The sequence below is a fragment of the Ctenopharyngodon idella genome, chromosome 18 (assembly GCF_019924925.1).
Source record: "Ctenopharyngodon idella isolate HZGC_01 chromosome 18, HZGC01, whole genome shotgun sequence".
Classification (NCBI taxonomy): Eukaryota; Metazoa; Chordata; class Actinopteri; order Cypriniformes; family Xenocyprididae; genus Ctenopharyngodon; species Ctenopharyngodon idella.
Genome location: NC_067237.1, coordinates 1,111,382 through 1,136,052, shown reverse-complemented (window position 1 = coordinate 1,136,052; position 24,671 = coordinate 1,111,382). Strand labels below are relative to the sequence as shown.

Below are 24,671 nucleotides of genomic sequence, written 5' to 3'. Positions count from 1 at the left end.
TAGGAAAACATGCATTTAAGAAGGTAAATATAGGAGAAAAATAGCCAAGTCATTTTGATGTGCCACGCTTCCTGCTGCCAGCAGGTGGCACTTTTACTATTACTGAAAATTGCCATGTAGATGTCTTCAGGTCAGGACTATTATCAAACATGTGAAGTATGGAGCAGATCGGACATTATATGTCTGAGTTACAACAACTTCCCGTTTCGTGGCGTTAATCGCATACACTCATCACTTAGCCAAGTGTTGCATGATTTAACATGTTTTTAGCATGTTTGGTACTTCATGGCATATACAAATATGTTTCTGGGAGTGAATTACAGTGCAAAGCATGTCATTTCCTGTGGCCAACAGGTGGCGCTATGACTAACTGAATATTGGCATGTAGATGTCTTCAGGCCAAGAAATGTGAAGTTTGGGGCAGATCGGACATTCATGGCAAAACACTGAAATTTGCCAGGCCACCACGAACACGCCCTTCAACTAAAACTCAAGATCTTCGTAATTTAATGTTGCAAAGGCGTTTAGATTAGACTGACCAAATTTGATGTTGATCTGATTAAAGCTCTAGGAGGAGTTCATTAAAGTACAACGTCTGGAAATGGCAAAAACTGCAAAAATTTTGCAGAGAAAATTAAAAATATCTGACTTCCTGTTGGATTTTCAAAGTTTGCTCCAAGAGACTTTTTTGTGGGTATTGGGCTGTTACATGTGTGTACCGAATTTCATACTTGTACGTGAAATGTAACGCGAGGGGCACTTCGTCGAGAGTAGGTGATGCTTTTCGAGCCATTTTGCCTCAACTAATTCTGAAACCCATATTTTATGGGTTTTCGAGCATGTTTAGGCCTTAAAAAATGTGATTCCTTTTGGAGAAGAACAATAAGAAACGGAGCAATTCCAACAGGGTCCTCACACAACATAAATAGCGCAATGGAATGCAAAAACCTCTAAAGAAGTACTACTGTATGTTTGATCTTTAATGTTTGCATGATGGTGACATGCTGAAAGGTGCTGTTATTTTCTGTTTTTACAAGCAGTTTGCCCATTAAAGCCCATTACTGGTGTTATTTATTGCTATTAAATTTTTGGCTAAGAAATATTTAGCTTTTTTTTATTATTATTATTTTATATTATTTCTGAGTATATAGGATATGTTTAAGATAAGTTTACAATATTTGCCTTTATATTTCATGCATATTTTCTGGAAAAATATTTAGCTAATAACAAGTCATTTGTTTTACATTTACACCATGTTGATCACTTCAGATGTTGTGCACTTGGAACTTTTTTTTTAACCAGATTGTTAATAAAGAGAATGTTACTTGAATCATATTGTAGTTACATTTTTAAGTTGACTAGTTAGACATTAAAAAAATCGAGATTGGTCAATCATTCTGAAAAATCGAAAAAAATTTTTTTTTGCCATATCGCCCAAACCTACAATCAATCAATCAATCAATCAGTCAATCAATCTGTGTGTTCCGATGATTTTATTGATTTACTGTATTTTGAGATACTAAGAGCTTTTTAGACATTTCATGTATGTGTCATTGTCAAGTTAAGTCACTTATTTCTAGAGTGCTTCATACAATGCAGACTGTGTCAAAGCAGCTTCAAAAACAAGAAAATAACAGCATTAATGTTGCAGAATTCATCAATTATGAAACAAATCCAATTTCAGCTGTAAAACAGAAAGGCAATAGTGTCATTATTCAATTCAGTTCAATTCAATAGCAGTGTCAATGTTGCATAGTTTGAACTGAACATTTATTCATAATGTCACCTGCTTTGCCAGTTGAATTAAAAGGCAATGGCCTCCTCAAGCCTTGGTAAAGATCCTACAGATATTTGGATTGGCTCTCTGAAGCAAAAATGTCCCAAAGTCATCAATGTTTTAAACCCTTGCGCCACATCAGCATCTGTGTATTGAAAGCCAAATCAGGCTACCGATGAAGAACCTGTAAAATAAGCAAGTTAGTAAACTCCCGCTCTTCCAGAGCCGTTCCCAGTCATTTGTTCCAATTGTCCGAGAGTCTATAAACAAGCGTATCCCTGCAGCAATTTTGCCCTCTGTTAGCAGCACCTCTGTAATGAGAATTTATTCCCCCATTGTTCCTTCCGTATGGCCTCCTTTGTTGCCTCAGGAACGGGCCATTTGCGAGTAACTGAGAATTGAAGGTGGAAAGCAAAGGAGGACACAGAGGACAGGAACGATGTGGGACTCCCGGCATTTACTGCCAGGCAGCGATGCGAGCCAGACTGCCAAGACAACTCACCTTCTTTATTCCAAGACCTTCAAATGTAATGGCACACATAAATAGAGATGATGAGGAGTTCATTAGCTCAGCCGAATGGCCTCCGTGCTGCACGAGACACGTTTGCAACCAGCCGTCATTATTAAAGTAAACAAGCCGGTCGCTGAGGCTGAAGTGAAATATCTTCACGCTTGTGTTTTTCACTGTAAGTGATAGTTGAATTATTTACCGTGGCGCTCGGTCTCCCTCTTCACATCTGAACAGTTCAAGATAATCTCCCACTGAGTCCGAGTTGTTAATCATTTGATTTAATGGTGGAGAACGGCACTAGTCTGGAGATAAATCACGGCGACATCAAGACCACCGCGTTGTGATGTTGTGTTGCCGCGTCTCAGAGAAAAACAGGCAAATTTGCGTTTCCACACTACACAAACATCTCATGTCGACTGCCTGCTGTTACATTTTCTCTTTACTTAATCGTCATAAGTCATGCTCGAGGAAATATTGAACAGCAGATCAAGCGCTCCATTGGATTGGGCTTCACTAGCTATAGGCCTGCGTGTTACATGCACCAAAATAATCTGTTTATAATCGGATTGATGGTTCAAATGGACTGAAAAGCCTTCATGTAAACAGCTCAATCGAATGAAATCTCGATCAGACTGAAAATGGTCGTGTAGCTCTGAAATAATCAAATTAACTGGAAAAATACAAGCATATTCTAAACTCTTGAACCTAATTATTTCAAATTCAAAACTGCGCAGTGCAATGATGATGCGTATATATTGTATGTTGACCTACATCATGGTCAGTGTACTAAATATATGCTAACATGCCTTCTTTTTAGCCTATGACATCAAGGCAGAAATGGCAATCATGGATGCTGTAGCTCCTGTAACATCATAACGGTGGCTTTCTTTAAAGGGTTAGTTCACTTCAGAATTAAAATTTCCTCATAATTTACTCACTCCCATGTCATCCAAGATGTTCATGTCTTTCTTTCTTCAGTGGAAAATAACTGAAGGTTTTTGAGGAAAACATTCCAGGATTTTTCTCCATATAGTGGACTTCACTGGGGTTCAACGGGTTGAAGGTCCAAATGTCAGTTTCAGTGCAGCTTCAAAGAGCTCTACATGATCCCAGACGAGGAATAAGAGTCTTATCTAGAGAAACCATCGGACATTTTCTATAAAAAATTAAAATTATATTCTTTTTAACCACAAATGCTAATCTTGCTCTGTGATGTGCTACGCATTACGTAATCACGTTGGAAAGGTCACGCTGTGATGTAGGTGAAGTACCGCGGTAGGGCGAAAAACTCCATCTCATTTTCTCCTCCAACTTCAAAATCGTCCGACATTGTTGTTTTACCTTTTTTTGTAAAGGGCGTTTGATTTAGTCTTTGCACGTTTGTTTGTAAACACTGGATCGGTACTTCCGCCTACGTCATACGTGACCTTTCCAACATGATTACGTAATGCGTGGCACATCTCAGAGCAAGATTAGCATTTGTGGTTAAAAAGTATATAATTTTTATTTTTTTATAGAAAATGGCAGATGGTTTCTCTAGATAAGGCTCTTATTCCTCGTCTGGGATCATGTAGAGCTCTTTGAAGCTGCACTGAAACTGACATTTGGACCTTCAACCCGTTGAACCCCAGTGAAGTCCACTATATGGAGAAAAATCCTGGAATGTTTTCCTCAAAAACCATAATTTCTTTTCCACTGAAGAAAGAAAGACATGAACATCTTGGATGACATGGGGTAAATGATCAGGAAATGAATTCTGAACTGAACTAATCCTTTAAACACAACGACTGCACATGTGCTGAAGATGTAATGCACATGTAAACGAATATGTGAATCAGATTGCAAAATGTACGGTACATATAAACAGAATGGCAACACTTTATTTTACAATTCATTACAAAGAAATGACAAGTAACATATTAAAATACATTTTTGAAATAGAATGTCTGAAATATGTGTTTTCTTCTAAAATTGAATGCAGTATTCTTTATTTACTTCTTCTTCTTCTTTTTTAGATTGCAGTTCTTATTTGTGTAAGGGACACCTTTAAATAAAGGGAAACCAACAGAACTCAGAATCTGATATCAGATTGGATTCATTCCAAATGACGAAAGTTGAGTCATAATGAGCTTCATAACTAAACGGAAGAACCGTTACATGTTGTTGCATCACTGGAGTGTTTGAATCCATCTGCCCTCAAACAAGAAATGTGGATTGAATGTGTTTTCCATTGTCTTTGTTCTTTATTCATACCGAAGAGACCATCTTGCTAGTCTAAACTGTTTTTCAGAAAGTCTATCTGGTCTTCATACTTGCCAGCTGATAAGGTCAAAACCCCTCAAAAACAACCAAACTAGATCAGCCTGAGTTTAGACCAGTCTGGTGGTCAGCTAATTCCAGAAAACAACGAGTTTGTGCTAGTTTTTAGTAAACTATAAGCTGAAATGCCAGATTTATATGTGATTTGCTCTTCTAATCGCCTGTTCTGGCATTTATGTTTCTCTCTTCTCGTTGAGGACTTGTCTTGTTCTCTCTACAGTGAAAGAAAGCTATGCAGTCTGGGCGCACACGTGTTTACTCTAAAACTAAACCACACATATTACTTGGAGCGCTGTTGAAAACGGCTCCTCGCTCTGTTTTTAATCTGATGTCATGATCATGGAATTCGCTAATGGCTCTTTGACTCGGTCTTACCTCTCTTATTTGGCGACATTTGCTCACTGAAAACACACAAGCATGTCGTCTACAAACTGCACAGTTCACACTCAGTAAAACTGTGGTTTCTCAAAATAAAAACATGATTTATGCTAAATAAGGCAGTAATGTTATTTATACATGTATGTACAGTAGAGGCCAAAAGTGATGTGCAGCACAGGAAAACTGACATCTTCACCCTTTATTCAAAAGATTTTGTAAGCACATCGTGCAGTTGTGCTTGGAGTCGATTGTTTTATTCGTGATAATAACATGATTAAACATGCCACATTGTGCAGACATAATTTTTGGCCAGGCTGTCATACAAAGAAATTATGAGCACACAAAATATTAATAACTGACTATGCATGCTTTTTCCTGTGAGCTTTTTGTTCTTCTATGCATTTTTGTTTTTTTGCCAAATAATTTGGTCAGATAAATACCTTAAAGGGTTAGTTCACTTCAGAATTCAAATTTCCTGATAATTTACTCACCCCCATGTCATCCAAGATGTTTATGTCTTTCTTTCTTCAGTTGAAAAGAAATTATGGTTTTTGAGGAAAACATTCCAGGATTTTTCTCCATATAGTGGACTTCAACGGGTTGAAGGTCCAAATGTCAGTTTCAGTGCAGCTTCAAAGAGCTCTACATGATCCCAGACGAGGAATAAGAGTCTTATCTAGAGAAACCATCGGCCATTTTCTAAAAAAAAAATTGAAATGATATACTTTTTAACCACAAATGCTCATCTTGCACTGCTCTGTGATGCTCCACGCATTATGTAATCACGTTGGAAAGGTCACGTAGGCGGAAGTACCGACCCAGTGTTTACAAAGCAAACGTACAAAGACTAAAGGCCCGTTCACACCAAGAACGTTTTCAAAGTACATGTTTTTACTGTTCTTGTTGCATTTACACGGCTTTAACCAGCAGGTGTCCTCAGCATGCTATGTTTGGAGTGAATAGCTAGTGTAATCGATCTAATCTAACAGTGAATATAGTGGAATAAAAACAACGCCTAGTCTTTTTCACTGCATCTTCAAAGGAAGCAAGAAAATGTTGTCGAAACTAGCGCTGGATACCTGAGGTCATTTTATGTTACACTGTTTGCTAGCCTGGCATTCTCACCGTTTATTCCGCGGGTATGACCGATTGTTTTCCATATATCCATTTTCTTTAAAGTATCTTTGGAAAGGGGGCTTGAATTGCTTTTTCTGAACCTCGGTGATTAATTTCTCTGCAGTGTCGTCTGCCATTTTAAATGTGCGAGCCCTTAAATTAGAATGGATTCTGATTGGCTGTCAGTGTTTTATCGTTCAACAGCTGGAAAAAAATCGTTCCGAAAGTGATCCCAGCAATATCGTTTCTCTATCATTATAACTGTGGTGAGGACAGTGCTATTCTTTTATATTTAGAACGGTTTTTAGAACTATATCTTTATCGTTATCTTTATAGTTATCGTTCTTGGTGTGAACGGGCCTTAAGCCAAACACCCTTTACAAAAAAAAAAAAAAAAAGGTAAAACAACGATGTCGGATGATTTTGAAGTTGGAGGAGAAAATGAGATACCGCAGTACTTCCGCCTACATGACGTGACGCGTTTTGTTTTTTTCTTATATATTTTTTTTTAAAAATTAAACATTTTCCTTATATTTTGATGGTTTAATTGAACTTGTAGGGTCATTAAAAACAACATCCCCTTAGGTCATCACTTTTGGCCAATACTGCATTAATTCATTCATATATATATATATATATATATATATATATATATATATACACACACATACCCAAAAAGTGTTACATTGCATGCATGGATTCATTCGTATTCATATAACCAAAAAAAAGTGAAATAAATCAAAAATCTTCTGTTGCTCAGCAAGCATCTCATAAAAGAATCCCAGCATTCTCCAGTTTACCAAAAGCTCAACAAAGGCTCATTGTGTTCTGGTCTGTCCCTCTTGTAAACTTTGGCATCACTGTCTTTTTTCTCAGAAATGACATGTTTATTGGTTTTCATATTATATAACAAGGCAGGCTGATACAAACCAAACACGTATTATTAATTTCTAATGGAAAAATCATGTGCCAAACCCTAAACTACCCCCTGTAGTCACTTGCATCTGTATGTATTTTGGGAATTGCACTTCGTTGTTTCCTGCACTTTATTTGACTGTGATGATTTTGACAAGTGTAGATTCATCTTTAAAACTAACGCTGAGATGCAGTGGATGTGATTTCTGCTCTTATGAATCTGCTTCTGAGGTTACAGAGTTCTTATTACAGGCCTAATTCTTAATCAAAATGTTTCTTCTGTGGACCAAAACTGCTGGCATTCAGTACAGTACATGTTCTGTGCAAACGCAGATGGCAGATGGGAAACGTTTCCTAAAACTGTGCCACTTCAGCACAGTCTGATGAGTGTGTTTATTTTCCATCCACTTTAATTGACTTTTGATTGTCCGAACTCAAAAGACTTTCTACTTCTACTAAAAAAGCTGGTATACACTTCGGTCTTTATTTAAAGATCCAGTATTTAAGGACAGATGATTCAGAGCACAAAGAATAAGAGACGACCACAACAAAAATAACAACAGCTCAAAGAGATGGATGTGTGCACCTGTCCTGGACCACAAAACCAGATCGCAACCAGACTGTCTACACTATAAACAATGTTATAATAATCATTTCTACAGAGTATAAAGAGATACGATAAAACAAAATCTGTTCTGCATTTGATCTGGATCTTAATAATGGACAACACTTTTCCCAGACTGTAAACCAGGCAGAGTGAATGAAGAACTGCTCACTGCAGAAAGGAATTCATTTAGCTTTGGTTGAAGGGTTTGATGCATCAAAACACACGTTTCATTCACATCGAACATATGTGACGACCCTCACAGAAAGCTTCTTAGAGGTTTTGTATGCATTTATTAGCTGATGATAGCATGCTTATACTGCAGAACGTATGCAGACGGATGTTTGTCGTTTAAGGCTCTTCAAGTGTAGCATTACATGGAGCCCTTTTTAACTGCAAATACGGTTTCTCTTTCCGAGGTAGGTACGGATGGAGTTAAGATTGTCAGTAACATCAAAGTATGCAATGTTAGCTTTGCAACAGTAGTATCATCTGTGTTCGATTTAACAAATCAAGGCATAAATCTCAATTTCAGATACAAAGAAACATGAATTCCTGGAGTGTAACACAGCAAGTACAGTATTTCCCTCCACACAGTACATAAGAACAGTGGATATGAGTACACTATGATAAAATAAACCTATAGCTAATGGCATGCATCAGTGGGTTAACTGTATCATATGAAGCATACGGTGACCTGTGGCGGCTGACCAGTGTTGGCAATTAAAGAAACAATAGATATGATCCAACATGGATGTCAGGATTCACACAGCACAAGTTAATCTCAAAATGAAAGGTTTGCAAACTATATTACTCGGTTTAGTACAATACAATACAATCCTGTAGCTTAAACAGTAGATCATGGCGCCAGCAACGCCAAGGTCATGGGTTTGATTCCCAGGGAATTCTGTCATCATTTACTCACCCTCAAGTTGTTCTAAACCTGTATGAGTTTCTTTCTTCTGCTGAACACAAAAGAAGATATTTTGAAAAAAATATCGGTAACCAAACAGTCGCGGGGCACCATTGACTTCCATTAACTGTTGGGTTACCGACATTCTTAAAAATATCTTCTTTTCTGTTCAGCAGAAGAAAGAAACTCATACGGGTTTGGAACAACTAGAGGATGAGTAAAAGATGACAGCATTTTCATTTTTGGGGTGAACTATCCCTTTAATGGAAGTGAATGGGGCCAAAAATACTCACTGTTTCAATAGTACAGCCACACAGCAATGTGTGTTGTTCACTGCAAGAACGATCAGTATTTTTGTCTTGCTTTTCATTACTAATATCTAAACATTTTTAAATCAAGATACATTTACTTGAGAAGCAAAATGACTTAAAGGGGATCTATGTAGAATTCAGAAACCCTTGTTATTAGCGACACCGGTGGCCATGAAGTGAACTGCAGCCAGTAACTTACTGCTCGTGCTCGCACTCGTGTGCACTGACCGAGCTGCAAGTTTATATCTCACAATTCTGACTTTTTATCTCAGAATTGTGAACTCTCAATTGCGTGTTATAATGTCCAATCGTGAAGGGAAAAAAAGACTGATGGTTTTTTTCTCAGAATTACAAGTTTATATCTCACAATTCTGACTTTATAACTCGCAATTCTGACTTTATATCTCACAATTCTGAGGAAAAAAGAATTCTCAGAATTGCGAGATTTATAAAGTCAGAATTGCGACTAAAAATCGCAATTCTGACTTTATAACTCACAATTGCGAGAAAAGTCAGAATTGTGAGATAAAAAGTTGCAATTACCTTTTTAATTATTTTATTTAGTGGCAGAAACAAGCTTCTATAATTAAGTCTTGTGTACTGAAAAAAATATGGAAATTTAGTGACTTCATGCTTAAAACAAGAAAAAATATCTGTCAGAGCGGTCAGAAAATAATCTTGTTTTCTTTTCTGAAGTTTATTTTTCTGACCCCATTGGCAGATATTTGTTCTGATTTTAAGCACAAACTCACTTAAAAAAAAAAAAAAGAAAAGAAAAAAAACTTAATTTCTTAAGCCATTTTCTCAAGTGAATGTCTGTTGATTTAAGAATGTTAAGATATTTTTACTGGAAAACAAGACAAAAATACTAAATAAGAAAATATTTTTTTGCAGTGTTAATATGATTTTCGTGCGGAAAAAAAAAAAAAAAATCTCTTGACACGACAACGCTTTAAATCCTAAAACTGTAGAAATTATAACTTAAACAGCTTTATAGCTAAAATAATGCACAATTTTTAACAGAAGCATGTAAGTGCTTTTATGAAATGAAAAGCTTTACATTTTTGCTTTTAAATAATCCAAAAATTTACTTCCATTGTAAGCGCCTCACCATAACCTTGATTTAGACATTATTTGTTCTTGTATTGAACCCAGAATATTCCTCTAATCACTAAAAATCATTTATCCACACTGGCACAGCTCGTAGGGGGACGTCTCAAGTATAGTCGAGTTTGTATTATAGAACTATCAGTGGACTGACATACAAGGCAACATTACAAGCTAATTTAATGTAAATTGCAGCAGGTTAAGTAAAAGACTAAAATAAGCCTCCAAGGTAAAAACAGCTTGATAAACTGCTTCCAGCTTTTGGATTCAAGGCTTTTATTCAAAGTGCTTTAATCCCAAAGCCATTTCATTTTTTTTTTTTTTCTTTTTTTTCCCAGGGCCTTCATTCAAACTAAAACCACTTTTGACTTAATTGGTGAGGATGATTGACAGGCTGGCTGATCTCTCATACGCCGTTTTCAGTATTGCACCTTTGCTGAAGTGGCACAGACAAAGAGAGAGGCTTGGGAAAAAAGAAGGATTGTTTCCAGTTGCTGATTTTCCTGATCTAAATTACGGAATTGCAGTTCAATAATCGCGCTTTGCATTCCAGCAATGTAGCCCACTTAAAAATGGTGAAGGAATTAGACTTAATTGGGGGCAGCATGTGTGTGTTTTTATGAAAAGCCAGGGATAACAGGAAAGAAAACAGACGTCGGTCTGCCGTGTGTGTGAGGGTGACCGTATGTGTGCTTGTTCCTCTCGGCGCCAGCTGAATCCAGGTTCACGATAAACGGGAACCAAGACAAATACAATAAACAATCACAGCGACACCATTCACATTGCAATGGAACAGCGCATCCATAGAGATTCATCCAGATCTGACAGATCATGACCTGTAGAAGCAGAAAAAAAGAGTGATGAAATGTGATAACTGTTGAACTTCAAAGATATAATGCTTTATGATCGATATTTGTCAACAAAAAGTCATTTGTGCTTACTGGGAGATTTTGCAGTTTGTTGTTTTGACAAAGCGGCCCGTGTAGTGGATGTTGCACCGGACGACATTGTTGGTGAAGTCCGACTCGAGCACCAAGTACTTTGGGTTCACCTGGAGCTGGAATTTACACAGAATTTAGACCTTCAGTGCTGGGAAAAAGTAAGTGAACCCCATGAAACATATATGTGAGTTATTGGTGTAATTAACTTTATGAAGACAGTTTTGATGGGTGAAGGTGATATAAACTGAACAAACAACAACAAAAGGTTGAATGAAATCCTTTCTTCAACAAAAATATCTGCAGAAATTCACCTGTCATCTGTGGAAAAAATGAGTGCAGCCCTGTAGTGCTACAGAGGCACTATTATATTTTTTATTAGTATTTTGATTTTTTTTTTTTTTAAATATATATTTTCCGTTTTATTTATAGTTTTAGTTGTTATTCGTTTTTTTATGTCTATAAACTTTTTATTAATTTTATTTCAGTTTTAGTTGTTTTATTTGGAAGCTCGTTTCCTCCACTGAATAAAAAAAAAAATAAATAAATAAATAAAAAAAGGTAATTGTGACTTTTTTCTTTTTCTCAGAATTATGCGTTATAAAGTTATAATTGTGGTATAAAGTCAGAATTGTGTGATATAAAGTCAGAATTGTGTTATAAAGTCAGAATTGTGATAGAAAGTCATAATTGTGTGTTATAAAGTCAGAATTGTGAGTTACAAAGTCCAATTGTGAGGGAAAAAAGACTGACGTTTATATCTCGCAAATTCTGACTTTATATCTCGTAATTCTGAGGGAAAAAAAAGTCAGAATTGTGAGATAAAAATTCGCAATTACCTTTTTTTATTTTTCATTTAATGGCGGAAACAAGCTTCCATAATAATAACCCTGGACAATTATATTTTTAGTTCTTCCACTTTCTGCAGTGAAGTTGACGCTTCTCGTTCAATCCTCCACTGAAAGCACATCACAACTGAGCCTCAGAGCAGAAGGCTAAACATCACTGCACTCAGCTATTGTGGTGTAGTTTTGCTGAAGGTCAAACAGCGAGAGGCTGGATCTGCTTGAAGAGACAGTGGAGCATGTCTGAATCTGTCTTATTTATGAGCACAGGGTGTACCGTACACATACCCAACTCATCATCGATATCACACAGAAGAGTTGGACGAAAGTCGATGCAGCTGTGTGAGCGTTTAGCACACATCAAAAGACTCTCGGTGCCAAACTTTTAGGGAGATGTGTCATATTCTGTTTGGATGTGTTAGATAAAATATATTCCCTCTTTGAAGGTTATGAAAATGTCTTTGCGAGTGCTCAGTGTGAAACAGAAGACGGAGTGTAAATGTTGATAATGTTACCTTGAGTATATAGTTTCCTGGCTGAACATCAGTGATGTCAATCCATTGGCAGTCAATATCTGCATTGTATGTGTCATAGCAACCTGGACTGAGACCCTGGGGATTTAAAACAAATACAACTTTTCGTTTAATCAAACAACAAGGTCCCACTTTATAATAAGTGGCTTTAATCGACCATAAACTTCTGCAACAATATCCAGCTGGAAAACTTCTGGTGAAATGTCACATGTTGGTGTGTCGGTATCTTCAATGTCCTGAGGTAGCTTTAACAGCATCAATAGTGTAATACTTAGTTTATAATCACTTAAATAGTCAGGTCTAGCTAATTTAGTTATTCAAATCTAGTTAATTTAGTTATTCAAATGTAAGATGACATAAAAAAGATGTCTCAGTGTTCCTCCTCGGCAAAATTCAATTTGACAATCAGTTTTTACACTTTCGTGTGGAAAAAAGTGTCAACACAGTATAAATTATAGATTTATTGTGCACTTTAGTTAGATTTATTGAATAAAATGTGATTTTTTTACAAGTGTGCCAAAGGGAGAGTGCAGCTCTCGCTTTCATTCGCAAGAAAAGTTGTTGTTTTTCATGAGATTTTGTACTTCATACTTCACCTTGACAAAATGTGTTTTTAAACCTAGTGATTTTATAATGTTTAATATTTATTGAAAAGCGAAACCGAGTGAAAAACTATGACAGGAAATGGCTAATATGAGCAAACAAATGCTCCTCTGCCACCATCTGATGGTTATAGTGGTAATTAATGTCTTTTTTATTTTTAAATAAAAGTGTTTTCGATCAAATGTTGTATTTCCTACATCTTGAAATGTTCGGTTTTACAAATGGGGACAATCTCAGAAGGATGAACAAATAATGTTTTTGGTCATCACATTAAAAATAACATTTGAAGTGCTGAAAAAAAAGTGTTGCGTGCGCATGTCTAATGGACCTTCTCCGGAGTTTGATTGACAGGCGTTCTAACCAGTCATAACGCCGAATCTGATGTTATGTCCGACAAAGCAGTCAGGAGAGTTAATAGATTAACGTCGGTGGACTTGAATTTGAAAAACGGTGTGTTCTGACGTCTTTTCATGGTTGAAACAACATTCCTTCTGATGTTCATTCATGTTTATTTGATGCTATATATTAACCGCTTGAACTGAGGCACTACAGCGATCTGTCACGACACATTAAAGAGCCAAGAAATGGTATTTACTGTTTAAATTTCTTTAAAAATTACAAAATTTGAGACTTTGTTTCATACCAAAAGTAACCTGCTCTGTTCTATAATAAATATAAATACATATCAGTCATGTGCAATATTTATCAATAAAAATATGAGAATGGGTCTTAAAACAGAAACATGCTATACTGTACCTGTGTATGTGAAGTACAAGCGTAACGCTTCAGATGACCGAAGTCACAGGTCGTGTCCTCCAGACAGAAACTGGCTTTATGTCCCTCGGCCACCTTCCGGCCAGAGCTGACCTCTAACAGATCGTAGTGACTGAACTCATCCATACTGTGGTAATGCCTGAGAGAGAGAGAGAGAGAGAGAGAGAGAGAGAGGAGAGAGAGGGAGGGAGACTGAAAACTTGGGTAGGTTTTCTACTTTTTTTTTTTGTCTAAACTGTCTAAATAATGTTTAAGTTTTGTTTATTTTATTTTAAGCAACAAAAGTGAAGTCTGAAAAGGCATTAATATTTCAGCAGGTGCTTCCCGACTGAACACAATCGGACTGTACGTGTCGCACCGCTCTTTCTCACCTTCTGTTTGGTCTTTTGGCAAAAGCCTTTTCTTGGAAAGCTGTGGTAATACCTGACGGACTGCGGCAGGGAAAACACAGGTACTTTCCTCTGACAGGGACAGAGTTCATATTTTCCACAGGGATACGATATTTCCCATAAGCCATGTATGTTAGTGCCAAGCATATTAAATTATTTGATGAGGGGATGACAGACATGTTCAGGAGCCTGTAGCCAAAACCCTGAGCAAACTACATATGAAACGACAGAAAGTGTGCGCGTACACACGCACACGCACACAAGTTGGGTTGAAAATGGACAAACCCAGTGATTGGGTTGTTTTGACCCAGTGGTTGGGTTAAATGTTTGCCCAATGTGTTGGGTAGTTTTATTTAACCCAACTATTGTTTAAAACTGACTATATGGCTGGCTTAAAATGAACCCAAAATATGTTGGAAATGAAAAATAGAGGAAACAATAATAATAAAAAGGTGAACATTTATTAATAAGCAATTTAATAAATGTTTAATATATTTTATATATATTAAACTTATTAACAAATGTTCATTTATTAAACATATTAATAAATGTTCATTTCTAATATATTTTGGGTTCATTTTAAGAGCGGAAGGTAATCTATAATTGCTTGCACTTCTCTGCTTTGACATGTTTGATATTTTGTAGAGATTAAAAGTGTCCTTGGCGTCTCATTACTAATAGCTGAAATGAAAACTGCGCAATACGCTAATTTTTAAACAATAGTTGAGTTAAATAAAACTACCCAGCAGGAAGAGTCAAGCATTTTATTGACAGAACCTGTTTTATTGAGAGTTTTTCGCAGAAAGGACAGGAAACAATGTGGAGAAAAATGGATTAGGATGCAAAATGACAAGCTGGGTTCTGGTTACATATAAATATATGTTTTTCTTCATGGTTTGTGTATCTTACTGTCATCAAAGTCTCGGGGAACTGAGGCCCTCCACCTCCATCAAAAATCCTCAGCTCTTACATCAGAGATGAAGGGTCAAAGTCAGTCCCACCCTGTGACTCATGAAATCTGACTGGCATTGTGTAGTGTATGTCTACACGCCGCCTCGCTGTTGTCTTTGAGAAAATCAAAGCAGTCAAAGCACTGGAAAGCTCCGTCTGATGGCAGTTTCACCTGCTATGCAGTTTTCATTTCAGCTATTAGTAATGAGACGCCAAGGACACTTTTAATCTCTACAAAATATCAAACATGTCAAAGCAGAGAAGTGCAAGCAATTATAGATTACCTTCCGCTCATTGCCGAACATCTCTCTGCACTTCTTCTGAATTCCTTCCTTTTTTTTCCCAAAGAGAATCAGGTGCTTGTACGCATGGCATCAGATTTAGGTTGCACGAAAGAGGTCATCACACAGCTTAGCTGTCTAATTGCATTAGAAATGAGTTAAAATGCTGAATACTTCATGTGCTGACGTTTTCAGGTTACATTAATAATCTGTTTATGAGCAAATGCTCAGCAGCAGTAGAAACTGACACTGAGCGCCAGCATCTCCACAAAACTACACTGAGTGCTCAGACTGATCCGAGCCAAAAATGAATGTTGATATAATGTACAACAGAAGTCAAGTTTATGTCCGTGCAATAGCAAAACTATGGAAGCTTTTTTCCACCATGAAATAAAAAATGTTATTGTAACTTTTTATCTCACAATTGCGTGATATAAAGTCAGAGTTGTGAGATAAACTGGCAATTGCGTGTTACAATGTCCAATTGTGAGGGAAAAAAGACTGCTGGTTCTTCTCAGAATTGTGAGATACAAACTTTATAACTCGCAATTCTAAATTCATAACTCGCAATTCTAAGAAATAAGTCAGAATTGTGAGATAAAAAGTCAGAATTGCGTTATAAAGTAAGAATTGCGAGTTATAAAGTCAGAATTGTGTGATAAAAAGTCAGAATTGCGTTATAAAGTAAGAATTGCGAGTTATAAAGTCAGAATTGTGTGATAAAACCTGGCAATTGTGAAAAAAAAGTCAGAATTACAGCTTTATATCGTGCAATTCTGACTTTATATCTGGCAATTCTGACTTTATAATTTGCAATTCTGACTTTATAACTCGCAATTCTGACTTTATAACGCAATTCTGACTTTATCATGCAATTCTGACTTTATAACTCGCAATTCTGACTTTATAATTTGCAATTCTGACTTTATAACGCAATTCTGACTTTATATCTCGCAATTCTGACTTTAAAACTCACAATTCTGACTTTATATCTCGCAATTCTGACTTTATATCTCGCAATTCTGACTTTATCATGCAATTCTGACTTTATAACTCGCAATTCTGACTTTATAATTTGCAATTCTGACTTTATAACGCAATTCTAACTTTGTCATGAAATTCTGACTTTAAAACTCACAATTCTGACTTTATAACTCGCAATTGCGAGTTTAAATCTCAAAATTCTGAGAAATCTAAAAAAAGTCTAAATTGTAAGGTGCAAACTTGCAGTTGTGAGAAAAAAAGTCAGAATTGTGAGATAAAAAGTCACAATTGCCTTTTTCATTTGTTTTATTTAGTGGCGGAAACAAGCTTTCATACAAAACAAAATACAACCAAATGCATCTTGGCTAAATATCTGACATCCGACCACAAGACGTCTTCCATTGCGAGAGTCACGCCACTAGACCAACTAAACTTTCATCTTCACTAATGTTTTATTTACTGCAGAATTAAACTGTGCTATATTTCACTTCCAGTTTAATTTGTAGTAGCGCTGTCAGTTGATTTAAAAAAATAATTAAATCAATTACATGATATTCTAATTAACATTATTTAAAAATTAATTTAATTAAATCTCAATTAATGATATGCATCAGTATTTGCTGTGAAAATTAATATAAAGTTCATTTAAATGTCTGGTTTCAGTAAGATTTCTCTCTCTTATGCTCATCCAGGTTGCATTTATTTGATCAAAGATGCAGTAAAAACAGTAAAAATGTGAAATATTATTACAATATAAAATATTTGTTTTCTCTGTGAATATATTGTAAGATGTAATTTACTCCTGTGATCAAAGCTGAATTTTCAGCATCATTACTCCAGTCTTCAGTGTCACATGATCCTTCAGAAATCATTTGTCATTTGTCAGTTCGAGCTGACATGATTGACAGCTGTCACTGATGATGTGATGTGGGCGTGTTCAGCAGTGCAACAAATCTGAGCAGAGTTTAACTTGAAGCAAAAGAACAACTCTCACAAATTCACCATCTCGTTTGCAAATGTAGACAAGATGTAATGAACAGCTACGGGCGAACAAACACAGTGCTGACAAGTACTGACAGACATTCATTTTCACTTGTCACGAGGCCCAGCTGATTGTACATGGAAATGTTATGGAAATCCCCTCTGAGGATAACAGCCCTTCGCCAAGTGAAACAAAATACATAAATCAATTCCAAAATTCATTTAGATTCTGATATAAGATAAGGAATATAAACTCATTGAATACTTCCATAATCTTGGACTATTATAATTCCATCATTCTGGGACTTTTAATCATATTAGGGCTGGAATTGTATTGATTTGTAGCTACAGGCTTGTAAAAAGGTGCGTGTGTACAATCCTGATCTTTCCTATGCTTGTCTGATGCAACAATGGAGCTTTAATGGTGAATTAAGCATCATGGTTTTGTGGTTAGTGCGAGTGAACTGCTGTGTTCATGGGAAACCGGCTACGTCTACATGAATCCGAATAGATTTGAAAACTGTGTTTTCGTTTCAAATTGCACTCCATCCACATTGGCGTCTGCAAAAGTTTTCCAAAAGTTCCTCGTCCACACAGAAACATCAGAAAATGCTAAAATCAACTTACTGTGCATGCATAAAATTTAATAAAAGCTCACTGAGATCAGAGATAGACTCTTGTTTCTGAACTTACTGGTGACAGCTGTGCCACTCCCAGGTGTGACGAGGTCGGTTGGGCATGAAATCAGCCGTCCCTTGGTTCTTCACTCTCTGAGGGAAGCGCAGAAGAACCCTGACGCTATAGTCTGTGGCGTCAGCACTGTAAGCGGAGCTGAGGAGGGGAAAACGTTAATGAGGTACTGCAACACTGAGTAATGAAACATGTTGTATATATGAGAGGAGATGGAATTTATATGATGTGACACCACCCATATTTCTGCATGAAGAAAAACGGTGTAAACAGTTTTAAAAGAGTGTGGGAGGGTTATTGTGTAAATACAGCCTGCCCCGGCTTTGAACGGCCATTTCATAAACAGAAGTATAAAGGGTTGAGAGTTGAGGATTCTCACCTAGCCAAACATTTCTCCTCTGCTGCACAGCGTAAGGAGTACATATGGGCTCTTTGAACGTATGTGGAGGCTTGGACATAGTTGGGGTCAGGAACCAGGTCAGGCAAACCTAAAAACAGGACATATCATCAGAGTTACATTGTAGAACCAGATGCTGAAGCACACATACTGAAATTACACTGAAGAAAAAAAAAAAAAAAAAAAATCTTAACTGGCCTAAGCAGGTTTAAGCTGGTTTAGGCCGCTCTTCAAACTGGGCCAAGCTGGTTTTCACCAGCAGGAAAAGTGCCCAAACCCCTCTAAACCCAGCAAACAGACAAGTTTGACAACCTGATAAGTGCCTAAATCACTCTAAAACCACCAACCCGACCAGCCTGGCCACCAGAAAAGTGTCCAAAAACCAACAAACCGATCCAGACTGACCACCTGGAAAATGTCCAAATCCCTCTAAAACCACCAAACCGACCACCTGAAAAGTGTTCAAAACCACTCTAAAATCACCAAACCGACTATTCTGACCACTTGAAGTGTCCCAAAACCACTCTAAAACCACCAAACCGACTATTGTGACCACCTGCAGTGTCTCAAAACCACTATAAAACTAACAAACCAACCAGTATGACCACCTAAAAAGTGTCCAAATCCCTCTAAAATCATCAAACCGACCACCTTAAAAGTGCTCAAAACCACTATAAAACCACCAAACCGACTATTCTGACCACGTGAAGTGTCCCAAAACTACTACAAAACAACCAAACTGACCAGTATGACCACCTGAAAAGTGTTTAAAACCACTCTAAAACCACCAAACCAACCAGTGTGACCACCTGAAAAGTGTCCAAAACCCTTCTAAAACCAGCTTTGAAGATCAACTTTGACTAGGAAAGCAGACTAGGTTTTTTTCAGCAGGGTAATAACAATGTCAGGTTTAATAACACACAGTCCTGGGGACAAATGTGCAGCTTTAATGTTCTGGGCTGTTCTGATGTTACATACCTTTAAATGTAAAAGAAAGAAAAATATTTGAAAAATGGCAGTATCCAAATAAGCATACCTTTGAAAAACACACAAGAGATGAAGAGGTTTTTGATGAGGTAATGCTGAAGCCTCACAGTATAATGCATCAAACGTTGCTTCTCATCTGGTTTCAAGGTCACGCAAAAATAAGAAAAAAAGAACAAAGTGTTGCACGTAGGGGAAGAGAGAGAGAGAGAGTACAAAAGATGAGGGAGAGGTGACAGCGAAACGAAAATGAGATCACTTCCCTGCTGGATCCAAATTGGGCCTGTGACCAAGTCTGTTAAAAAACAGAAAAAAGAAACACAGAGCTAGCTGTGACAGCTAATGTTCATCCAAGCTGTACAGGCCCAGTACAAAAACTACTTATCACCTTTATTTACACATAAAACACAAGCTGGCTGTGTTAACTTCATGTCTAAAGAATCTTATGAATATAATAACAGTGCAGTCTAAGTCCTTACGTGGACATTAACATTTCTTCAAAGGAAAGGCGACAGCATATCTGCTTTCCTGCTTTGCATGTCATGGATTTCAGAGAAAAGAACCCTGTTGAGAAAAGCAGCACTGATGGACTCCAGCATATGATACTACTGAAGTCCTACCAGGCTTCTTAACTACCTTCACAAGCAAGACTTAGATGTTAATTTAGCTTCACAACCAGCATTTTTTGCCAATGGTCCATCAGATTTCTTCAAAGAAACCATGTGGAGTGCAGATCCAATCTCACTTCTGCTGCTGCATGTTTAGAGCTTGGAACAACTTTCACTCTGTAAAACATGATGGCCTTGGTCAGTCTCCTTATTTCAGGCACGTTAGCGCCGCCCCTCTACTCCAGTGAATGCTTTGCCATCCCCATCTCTGTGTACACATCCGATTTGCCAGCTGAGAAAGACTTTAAGGCCTCAGGAAACTTTTTTGGTCAGCTCATGTAAACAGTGTAAAGTGAGTGTGAAAGACTGTGGTTCACCAGCAAAAGATTTTTCACACAGTCTGTACTTTTTTCCACAAAGCTCTGTTCTCTGACTATTCCAACATTCATTATGAACAGCAAGCTACTATGCACTTCAATACTACAGTTTTTGCACACAATGTAGGAAATAAGATGAGTAAGAAAGATCCAAACCCTCACACAAAATCTTGCTTTTCTGTCTGTACTTTTAAAAATGTACTTCATCAACATATTTAAGAAATCCTACCAAATTAGAGAAATAAAGGGTTTTCCCTAATGACCTCATACTGTTGTCAGGAAGACTAGGCTAGTAAGTAAAATAACTGAACGACTCCTAGTCAGACACAAGCCAGATCTCAATTAATGTTGTCAAAATACCGACTTCGGTAGCAAGTCGGTACTGAATTTTTAAAAAAAAATTGACAATACCAGCTTTTCCCCCTAGCATTTTCTTAAACACCTCTGATTGGTCATTGTGTTCATGCAACAGGTTATGTTTGTGATTGGCTACAATGATCAACACTTCAATAACATGTTTGTAAATAGACATCTTTGACGCTCTTCACCGAGTGCTTACACAGATACACATGAGATTATTTGAAAGCAGGCATCTATAGCAGATCCCTAATATAACGCCTGCTTCAAACGTTCCCGTGTGTATCTGTGTAAGCGCTCGGTGAAGAGCATCAATCACGAGAAGCCAGTCACAGACATATCTGTTGAGGTGTTTAAGAATCTGCTCAACAGTGCTCAAAACGCTAGGGGAAAATGCCGGTATCGACACATTTTTTAAATTTCAGTACCGTCTTGGTACCGAAGTCAGTACTTTTGACAACACTAGTCTATTTACAACATGTTTTTGAAGCGTTAATCATTGTAGCCAATCACAGACATATCTGTTGAGTGTGTGAACACAATGGCCAATCAGAGGTGTTTAAGAATCCACTCAACAGCGCTCAAAATGCTAGGTGGAAATGCTGGTATCTTTGCATTTTTAAAATTTCAGTCTTGGTACCGAAGTTGGTACTTTTGACAACACTAATATAATATCCTGAACAGGTTTTATGCTGTGAGTCAAGTCATGTAAATGTGTCCCATTTGATCTGATTTACAAGACTCACATTCACAGATAATGTATGTTTCTACAGGCTGGAGCTCTGATTTCAACTTATTTGTTTGTGACTGCATCACTGAGTAATGTGAATTTTTTCCACATGTGTACCTTCCAGTGGATTTAGTTTACACCCATTTCCCTTATGACCAGATTTTGTAAACTGAGGTGATCAGTCGTGCGTGAAGTGACTCAAGCAAGAGACAAAGACCATTTCACATTACAAAATGAGCCTGCACACTTGGCAGTGGCCAGCAATGTCTCATAGGCATTACACCCACCCACCTCCTCGCACACATTCACATATATGCACACGTACACTTTTATTTAGGGTCTAGCTAAATATTTTCTGTTTCCTGACTGAGGCAATGGACCCCAAGTGTGCTGGGTACTTTCCATCTCTCCACTCCAAAAAACTTGTAGAGTAACAGCCCACAATCTGCCACACACCCCTCACACTCACCCCACAACAAACTAAGCCACTTGAGCCCCTTACCCCACCCTCTAAAGCAAATACTGGGATCATTCACCCTTAGCCCTCGCAGTGCAGTCATCACCACAACCAGAACCAAATCTTCAAACAATGAGCACTCTTTGTGCAGAATGTGTATCCATAGGCACTACGCACACATCAACTACCACATACACCCACGCACACATCCCACAACACCTGGTTCCAATAACCCGGGCTCTAAGACAAAGATGAACTTGGAACTTCACAAACACAATGTCAATGGGGGGATGGAAACAAATGATGCTGGGCTGAAATCAGACATTAGGATGGAGTAACTTCCACTGACTGCTCATGAGGAAACAAACAAACAAAAAAAATCTGCTTAAAAGTAATGCCCATTACCACCTGCGTAAGCAAACAGCTTTCCAGTCAATTTTGTGCAGTTTGAGTCCCTTGGGTTATACGTTTGTCAAATCCAAAGGGCTTGCGGCTGCCAGGAAACACAAAGAGATGGCAGAAGAACTACATTTTTTAGATGTCTTTCTGTTTCTCTCACTTCCTTTCCCTTAGAGGGAGAGAGAATCTGAAACGAGCTCCACACGTGCATCCATTTCCCCAAATCTCCAGCCGTGCAAGAGCTTAAGTACCTACTGTAGTTACTCTGTGATTAACTTTACTTGGCATAGCAGCCTAGTAAATGAGCTGCAGCCTTGTTTCAGAAGTGAAACATGATGTAGAGTACACAGTGGCATTCACTACAATATCAACACTTGGGCCTTAGGTCATAAGATACACAAGCAAACTTTCTGGACTGTTGGTCTATGACCCATTAAGCAAACTATTGAGTAACATTAGTTTGGGATGTACAAAGAGACTGGAGATTCTTTACTGTGTGCATGACATGGAAATACATCATACCTCTTTGCTGAGGACGATAAACACTCCCTGCATTCATGTTGGGGCTTTCTGCGTTGTTGGAGACGAGAGGGTTGCGAGGAGGTGGTTGTATAAACGGAGGCTGTGGCTGGGGCCTTCCAAAGGGTGGAAATTGTTCGTATTGGGGGCTTTGCACTGCAGGCTGGAGGGATGAGCCTGTGTTGCTTGAGGCACCATTAGAGACAGGTAGTGCAGCATTACCGCTATCTCGAGAGTCCTCATTGTACAGGCTGTGCGTGTATCTGTGATCCAATCCATCAGAGATTGATGGCTGTGCAGGTTGTGCAGGAGCAACAGGGTAGGTTTGACTGTAAGGGGAATAGTAACGATACCTCTCATCAGTTGCAGGACCCCCTCCATTATAGCTTCCTCCTCCAAAACTGCTGGCAGAGTACCCACCCCCTCCGTATCCTCCTCTGGCGAAGCCACCACCAGTGCCCGTGGAGTGCCCAGTTCCACGGAAGGGGGGTTCATATGACCTGTCCAAAACTGAGTCATAAGGAGCAGCATAAGGTGGCTGTTGAGGGAACGGATACTGTGCATGAAAAGAAGAGGATGATGAGGAGGAGGAGGAGGAGGAGGAAGAAGAACCAGAGGATTGTCTAAAACGAGAGCCGGTAGATGACTGGAAACGACTTGTTTCACCTGTCCCAGCTGCACCCTGACGCCAGTTGTCCGGCACCTGGCCAAAGCCAAAGGGGTGTCTGGCTTGGCCTCTCACAGTCTCAGAGCTTCCTCTTGAGGGTGCTTGTCTCCGTACATTCCCACCTTGTGATCTACTGTTGGGAGTGTCCGCTAGTAGCACTCGGTGGTTCCTGTTACGCTCCTGAGGCCGAGCTGGGACGTATTCAGCCCCACTGTTGAGAAGACTGTACACTCGTCCATTGTTCTCCCATTGAATCATCTGTCTCCAGGGGTTTGAGTCCTCAGTCTGAGACTGATGCTGAGATTGAGACTGTCCCCCTACGGTTCCAAGCAACACCCAGACCCACCATGTCACGAAAACAACAGGCAGCATATTGACAAGACTTGCATGGAAAACAACTTCCAAGACTTCCTAGAAACTTGTGGACAGTGAAACTCCAAATTGAATCCCTTGATCCAGCAGGTTAAAGATGGTATGGCATAGAGGACTTATAGTGTCCATGAGCAAGTCAGACTACATGCAGTGAAGAAACTTTGTCCTTGGTTCAGTATGTGGTGCAGGCATATCTGTGAGGAAGGCAGATGATTTCTGAGGCCCCAGGGCAGGCTGCAGTATGAAAAACCTCCCTCTTCCTTACTGTCCGGATGTTGAGTTGTTGTCAGTGGACTGAGCATTGCTCTCAGGCTCTCTCTGGAGACGACTGCCTGTTGCTCTCCTCTGCACTTCACTATTTGCCTCTCTGACTGCTTACAATGGTCTGTGAAAAAAGAAAAAATGTTCTCATCTCCCCCTCCCTCTCTCTTTCATTCCCTCTCCCTCGCTCACTCAATCTAACATTTTTTTTTTTTCTTTAGTGAGATCCCACATGGCCCTAGTGCTAGAACTGTTTCTTAAACTACAGCAAAGCCAGGTCTTTGCACAGGCTTCCAGAGTCAACATCACCATCTGTGAAGGCACTTCTATCCAGCGTGCCTGCGTTGACTTCCTTTGATCCTTCTGAACAAGCAGGGATGTCTGGTGCGTGGCCTAGGTTCACCCACCCAGGTGCTAGGAGAGCTCTGCCTTTGTCTCATGTTTTTCCAAACACAATTTTTGCACTCATCATCATCATCATCACAGCAGATGAGAGGACATTAATACGGCAGGATGTTTAGAAATCCAAGTTATGCACTTGCGATGAGGCCAGAAAAGTCAGCAGAATTTAGAACAAGCAGTTCCATTTAAAAGAAAATACTTTCCAGTAAACAAAGATAGAT

At 38.4% G+C, this 24,671-nt stretch overlaps 1 protein-coding gene across 1 annotated transcript; it reads right to left on the bottom strand.

Annotated features, from left to right (window-relative positions):
* Positions 1-7,481: 7,481 nt before the first annotated feature.
* loxl1 (lysyl oxidase-like 1) lies at positions 7,482-24,211 on the bottom strand. The gene is made up of 7 exons (XM_051869625.1): positions 22,752-24,211; positions 18,300-18,408; positions 17,924-18,061; positions 13,627-13,783; positions 12,250-12,345; positions 10,893-11,008; positions 7,482-10,787 (listed from the first exon to the last, which is right to left on the bottom strand). Exons 1-7 carry the CDS (start codon positions 23,785-23,787, stop codon positions 10,781-10,783), a joined length of 1,659 nt encoding a protein of 552 aa, XP_051725585.1. The 5' UTR covers positions 23,788-24,211; the 3' UTR covers positions 7,482-10,780.
* Positions 24,212-24,671: the final 460 nt, after the last annotated feature.